At 39.7% G+C, this 7,096-nt stretch overlaps 1 protein-coding gene across 1 annotated transcript; it reads left to right on the forward strand.

Moving 5' to 3' along the window:
* Positions 1-335: 335 nt before the first annotated feature.
* Positions 336-4,529, forward strand: LOC109212613 (phytosulfokine receptor 2). The gene has a single exon (XM_019376269.1). The coding sequence runs from the start codon at positions 1,275-1,277 to the stop codon at positions 4,398-4,400; it is 3,126 nt and encodes a 1,041-aa protein (XP_019231814.1). The 5' UTR covers positions 336-1,274; the 3' UTR covers positions 4,401-4,529.
* The last annotated feature ends 2,567 nt before the right edge of the window (positions 4,530-7,096 follow it).

Consider the following 7,096-nt stretch of genomic DNA (forward strand, 5'->3'; position numbering starts at 1 on the left):
ATATATATATATATATATATATATATATATATATATATATATATATATATATATATATATATATATATATATATATATATATATATATCGGCTAGAAAAAGTAAATAGTGAACTAATAGGCTATTTATGTAAAGTTTCAAAAAAGAAAAACTTAGCGTAGGTCATGCACGCGCTATATTGCACGTGGGAAGGTGAAGGAAATTTCTGGTCCTCGAAAGACCGCACCAAATTAATGTGGTAAGCAAGTGTGAGTGTGTGTGTGTAGGAGATAGAGACAAATAATGGGTGTTGGACAGCAAAGTCAGACTTTGTGATGAGAAACTGTGAATTTTTTGGCAAAGACAAATACGTCCCCTAAATAAGAAAGTCAGCTCTCTGTTGTCACCATTTTCAAATCAGTCTACCAGTTTCTTTTGTTTTGTCCTTAAATATAAACACGGGACGGGACACCCCCCTTTTGTATTTTCTTGATTGTCAATTGCCACAATCCTAACTCTCTCTTTTACTTTTGTCTATCTAATAAAACTGTTCCTTTGATTTGAAATCTCAATCTTTTTCAGCTAACCAACAATTGTCTCACCCTTTCATTTCAGTACTACTAGTACTTCTATCTTTTTCTTTATTAGATTAGATTCTCTCTCTCTCTCTTGAAATTAATTTATTAAATTTTCTTGAGTTGAGGTGCCGTGTTTACAGTGGAAAGTGGGACTCTTGCTTCTCTTGCAAGTGATGGGGCGTTGAAAAATCTCATCTTAAAGAAGGTGCTTTCCTCATTTATATCAACTTCTAGTTCTAGGCTTTGAATTTGTAACTATTTATTTATTTCATTTCTGATCTGGGGTATAGGGTTGTTATTAATTCATATACTAGTACTGAGACTTGCTTTAATTACAAGTAGTTGGTCGGCCTTTTCTTTGAGATTTTTGAGGTGTTTTGGGATGCGCGTTTGAAGTTTCTGCAACTGAGCCTTTCTTCTTCTTTTCACATAACAAGGTGCCCTGCTGTAACGGTTAAGTAATCTTGATTTTTTAGTCTTGGGATCTGATTTTATATTTGGTGCTAGGGATCTGAAAAAGGTCTTTTCTTGGGGTTAAATTGTTTCAGTTGAAAGAGGGGTTACTAGTGGACCTTTCTGATTATTTGTGCTGCTGTTGTTGGGATATAAAGGTGGAAACTTTCTTCATTTGGAACTGTTTTTAAGTGCGGAGAGCTGTGAAATTAGTGATAAATGGTGGTGGGAATCTTGATTTGAGCTGTTTATATATAATTCTTCTATGTATTCAGCAATGAGTTTCCTGAATTGGGTATTCTTGGCTTCTTATCTTTTCTGTACATGTTTGAGTCTTGAAACCCCAGTTCAAAACTGTCATCCAATTGATTTATTGGCATTAAAGGAATTTGCTGGCAACCTAACAGAAGGGTCTATTCTATCGACTTGGTCTCATGAATTCAGTTGCTGTAAATGGGAAGGGGTGGTCTGTGGGAATGATTCTGCTCAAAGTAGAGTGATCATGTTAAATTTGTCAAGAAAAGGGCTGAGAGGTGTGATTTCACAATCCTTGGAAAAATTGGATCAGTTAAAATTGCTCGATCTTTCGCATAATCACCTTGAAGGTGGATTGCCATTGGACCTCTCCAAATTGAAGCAATTGGAAGTTCTTGATTTGAGCCATAATGTTTTACTTGGACCAGTGTTGAGGGCATTTGTTGGATTGGAATCAATCCAGTCTCTCAATATATCTAGCAATTCATTCACTGGAAATTTCAGTGAGTTTGGTGAATTCCCTAACCTTGTTGCATTGAATGTAAGCAACAACTCTTTTACTGGTGGTTTCAGGTTTGAAACTCGCTGCTTCAGCAAGAAGATTAGGGTCTTGGATATATCACTCAATCATCTCACTGGTGATCTTGGAGGCTTGGGAAATTGCAGTTCTTCACTCCAACAGCTGCATGTGGATTACAATAATCTCGGTGGTCGCCTTCCGGACTCATTGTATTCAGTAACATCTTTGGAGCAACTTTCACTCTCTGCCAATAATTTCTCTGGCCAGCTAAGCCCACAGCTTAGTAAGCTTTCCAAACTGAAATCCTTAGTTTTATCTGGTAACCGCTTTCATGGTTTGCTTCCTAATGTGTTTGGGAATTTGACACAGTTAGAGCAGTTTGCTGCACATTCTAATAGGTTTTCTGGGCCATTGCCGGTTACGCTTTCGCATCTTTCTGTTCTTAAGGTGCTTGATCTTAGGAATAATTCTTTGTCTGGTCCTGTTGATCTTGATTTTACTAGATTGACAAGTCTGTGTACTCTTGACCTTGCAACTAACCGTTTCATAGGTAACCTTCCGGTCTCGCTGTCCAGTTGTCAGGAGTTGAAAATTTTGAGTCTTGCCAAAAACGAATTTACCGGGCCAATTCCTAAGAATTATGCAAACCTTTCATCTCTCGTGTTCCTCTCGTTGTCCAATAATACCCTTTCCAACTTATCTAGAGCTCTATCTGTTCTACAGCACTGCAGGAATCTTTCAACTCTTATTCTCACCAGGAACTTCCATGGTGAAGAGATTCCCAAAAATGTGAGCGGGTTTGAGAACCTGATGATATTTGCTTTGGGGAACTGCGGTCTGGATGGGCAAATTCCGACGTGGTTATACAATTGCAGTAAATTGCAAGTGCTTGACTTGTCGTGGAATCATCTGGAAGGCAATATTCCTCCTTGGGTTGGCGAAATGGAAAATTTGTTTTACTTGGATTTCTCAAACAATTCACTCACAGGTGAAATCCCGAAAAGTTTGACTGGTCTAAAGAGCCTCATTTCCCCACACAGCTATGCGTCTAGTCTGAATTCTCCGACTGGTATTCCATTGTTTGTCAAGAGGAATCAGAGCGGTAGTGGTTTGCAGTACAATCAGGCTTCCAGCTTCCCTCCGTCTATCTATTTGAGTAATAACAGACTAAACGGGACAATCTGGCCCGAAATTGGTCATCTGAAACAACTCCACGTCTTGGATCTTAGTAGGAACAACATTACTGGGACTATACCTAGCTCATTTTCAGATATGGCGAACCTTGAAGTTTTGGACCTTTCCTCTAATGATCTCCATGGATCAATTCCTTCTTCCTTCAACAAGCTGACGTTCCTTTCAAGATTCAATGTAGCTAATAATCATTTGCAGGGAGCGATTCCAACTGGCGGTCAGTTCTTCAGCTTTCCCAGCTCGAGCTTTGAGGGTAATCCTGGACTTTGTGGAAAAATTATCTCTCCTTGTCCTGTCAGCAATTTGGGCGTTCGACCGGCTATTCCTTCTGCTTCTAGTAATAAGCTTGGCAGAAGTGGAATTCTTGGAATTACAATCAGCATAGGGATAGGAATTGCACTTCTTCTTGCAATAGTCCTGCTTAAAATGTCTAGAAGAGATGCTGGACACCAGATTGAGGATTTCGAGGAAGATATTAGCAGACCGTCCCGATTGTCTGATGCTTTTGGTCCTTCAAAGTTGGTACTTTTCCAGAATTCAGATTGCAAGGAACTGACTGTTGCAGACTTGCTAAAATCTACAAACAACTTCAACCAGTCAAACATTGTTGGATGTGGAGGATTTGGTCTAGTTTACAAGGCGGAACTACCAAATGGCATGAAAACTGCGATCAAGAGGCTTTCTGGGGATTGCGGGCAGATGGAACGTGAATTCCAAGCTGAAGTGGAAGCCCTCTCAAGAGCTCAGCACAAAAACCTTGTATCCCTTCAAGGGTACTGTCGGCACGGCAATGATAGGTTGCTAATATATTCTTACATGGAGAATGGAAGCTTGGACTACTGGCTACATGAAAGGGTTGATGGGAACTCATTAACATGGGACATGAGGTTAAAGATTGCACAAGGAGCAGCTCGTGGTTTAGCTTATTTGCATAAGGAACCAAATATAGTTCATCGCGACATTAAGACCAGCAACATTCTTTTAGATGAGAGATTTGAAGCACATCTAGCTGATTTTGGACTATCAAGGCTGCTGCATCCCTATGATACTCATGTCACGACAGATCTGGTCGGAACCTTGGGTTACATTCCTCCCGAATATAGTCAAACATTAACTGCTACTTTTAGGGGCGATGTTTACAGCTTCGGTGTTGTTCTTCTTGAGCTTTTAACAGGCAAGCGTCCCGTAGAAGTATGCAGGGGAAAAAGTTGCAGGGACTTGGTGTCATGGATGTATCAACTGAAATCTGAGAACAGGGTAGAGGAAATATTTGATACTTCCATATGGGATACGAGCTATGAGAAGCAGCTTTTAGAGGTGCTAAGTATAGCTTGTAAATGTATAGACCGTGATCCGAGGCAGAGGCCCTCGATTGATCAAGTGGTCTCATGGCTTGAGGCAACTGGAACTGGAAAAGATAGATGAAATTCATATACTTTTTCCTTGTAGTCTTAGCTTATATTGCTTACAAAGTGAAAAATATCAATGTAAAGCAAACAGAAATTCTAATTTTATAGAGTTGGTTATAAAACTGATAAATTGCTTTTTGGTTCACTTGGTTTCATACACAATATCCTTCATAAAATACGAGATAGTGACAGTTCTGTTTGTATAGATATGCTTACCTTGGGCATTAGCATGTACAGACATCCTAATTTTTTGGTCAATGTCAATATTTTGGCGTAGGCGTGAAAATGCCCTGCTTAATAGAGTATGCTTGCTGACTCTGTGCATTCAAAACTTCTTGATGTGAATTTGTTTAATTTTCCTTCATTTATTTAATAATTTTTTTCCCCTAGGATCGACCAAGCCAAGAAAAGCATGCGTGCCTATCAAAAAGTGATTTTCTCAAAGGACTGAGATTCTTTATGTTGTTGATGATTGAGATGTCACATACGTCCTTAAAAGGTTTCGCTATCATTAGCTTGGCTGGATTTTAATCAGTGATAGGCCAAGTGCTGATTCTTGATGTGAAATAGGCCAAACCTTTGTTTATTTGGTTTTCTGTTCCTTTTTTAATAACTGTGGTTTTTTGACCAATTTGTATGCATATTTACTCGGAAAAATAAATACTATATAGTCGCTGTAAAAATAATAGCCAGAAAAATGTATAAAATTTTATATATTTTTTTTTGTATATATACACATTCTATATGTTATATATAAAAATTATACAAATTTTATATACTTTTTCGAATACCAAATGTAAATAGTTTCTGGCGCAGGCTAAAAGTGATAATACCCCTATTTAGTCCACCAAATAACTAGTTACGGTTCAGAAGCAAATGTGTCGAGAAAACTTCACCCATAAGGCTGAAGCAAATGAACTTGTTTACCTCAAAATTGGGCAACAATTAAATTTGTACGCAGTTTAAAGAATACATGGTTTAATTCAGTACCAATAAATAAGAATAATAGATAAATGCATTAAAGATGAAACAAACAACCGCGCGTAATGTTAAGACCAGGACTTGATCTTAGATTGAATAATGAGCTCGTCCTCGATTGTCCCCTTGGTTTAAGACCAACTGTGAATAAATAACATAACAAGTGAATAAAGCCGTTCACAATAGCTAGAGAACAAAAATAAATTTTTATTGCGTTGAATTGCGTGTTACAATGTGTCATACTAAAGAAAACTTTCAGTCCTAATATAAGTCTAATAAAGGTAAGAATCTTTCTTTTCCGATAATTTTTGATTCATAATCGACATCGAGCGAGATCTTCGTCGTTATATCCAGTTGAGGGCGAGTATTAGGTCCCTTTATCCGCCATGCATAACCGTTTATCGTGTCTCCCGATGTCTAGAACTTATATTTGGCGTGGGGCACGTCGCTTTACCTTGTCCGATGTCGGATATATCGTTCACTCTTCTTGGGTCTCGACACGAAGGGTCTCTGACCTCGATTACAGTTTCACAAATGCGTGCTCCCCTTCTGTTCTCTCATCGGAAAATTGGAGTAGACATTGCCCCGATTTTACCCATACACAGATAGTCCCCTTGTTTTCCGGGGAGTAGATTTAACGAAATGATGGGAAGCGATAGATGAACCCTGGTTCCTTCCTTCGTACATTACAAACGAGATAATGGGTCAACAAAACGTCCCATCAGTCGCGTCATTCTGACTTCGGACACTTGTCAGCCGCCGACTGACCGTCCTCGAACATGAAACGTCACGCATTGATTGTCCTTCCTCTATAAAAGCTCTGGCCCTTTTTCACTTTTCCACTTTCCAATTCTAGAAATCTTGGATTTACCCTCGAATTTTTTACTTGCCTTCGACTTCTTCAAATCTTCATACATTGCTCCTTAGATCTTCATATCTTCATCCTCAAATCTTTATATTTTCTCTTTGAATCTTCAACCCAGACCTTCATATCTTTATCCCATCATCAAATCTTCATAGATTTTCTTCAAATCATCATATTCCCAGAATTCGATGGTGAAAACTTCCAAATTCGTGCCTCAGAAAACCTCATCTTCCAACCCGGCCACAAATGTCGAGGTGTCCCAGGAGCCTCCCTTGAAGAGCTTCGTCCCTGAGGGATGCTCTATCGAGAATGACTTAAACGCCGATAAGTACTCCATCCAACAAGACCGAGGTGAGGGAGCATGGAGGTACATATCCCCCGTTACTGAGGAGACACTACCCATAGTTCGGGTAGATTGTAACTGGGAGGACAAGGAGGTGGTCGTCCCCGGGCCCAATGAAGACATCACTACGCACGTGTGGAGGGGTACCTAAGTGTTTACACTTACCCCTTCACACTCTCCCTGGTAGACCCCGTAGTCCTCGACTTCTGTAAAAGGTACGAGGTCTGCCCTAGCAAGATTCACCCGTCCTTTTGGAGAATCGTAATCCTCCTTCGACACTTTGTAAACAATACCGAAGCACCTCGGTTTACCCTTGACCATCTACTTCATCTATATAGTCACCGAATCTTTCGAGGGGGGTTGATCAAGATCGTTCGTCGAGCAAGTAAGGCTCCATTCTCGAGCATCGATGAGGACCGAGATTGAGGTTGGTTGGGGAGGTTCGTTCGGGTGAAGACCGAAGACCTCATCCCCTCCGAATTTCTACTGTTCCTCGAAAAGTGGAATGCATCCCGTAAGTCTTTTT

Source organism: Nicotiana attenuata, unplaced genomic scaffold (genome assembly GCF_001879085.1).
Source record: "Nicotiana attenuata strain UT unplaced genomic scaffold, NIATTr2, whole genome shotgun sequence".
In the NCBI taxonomy this organism is placed as follows: domain Eukaryota; kingdom Viridiplantae; phylum Streptophyta; class Magnoliopsida; order Solanales; family Solanaceae; genus Nicotiana; species Nicotiana attenuata.

Excerpts from the sequence above, each read along its gene's own strand:
- LOC109212613 (XM_019376269.1), top strand. The coding sequence starts at position 1,275 with ATGTATTCAGCAATGAGTTTCCTGAATTGGGTATTCTTGGCTTCTTAT.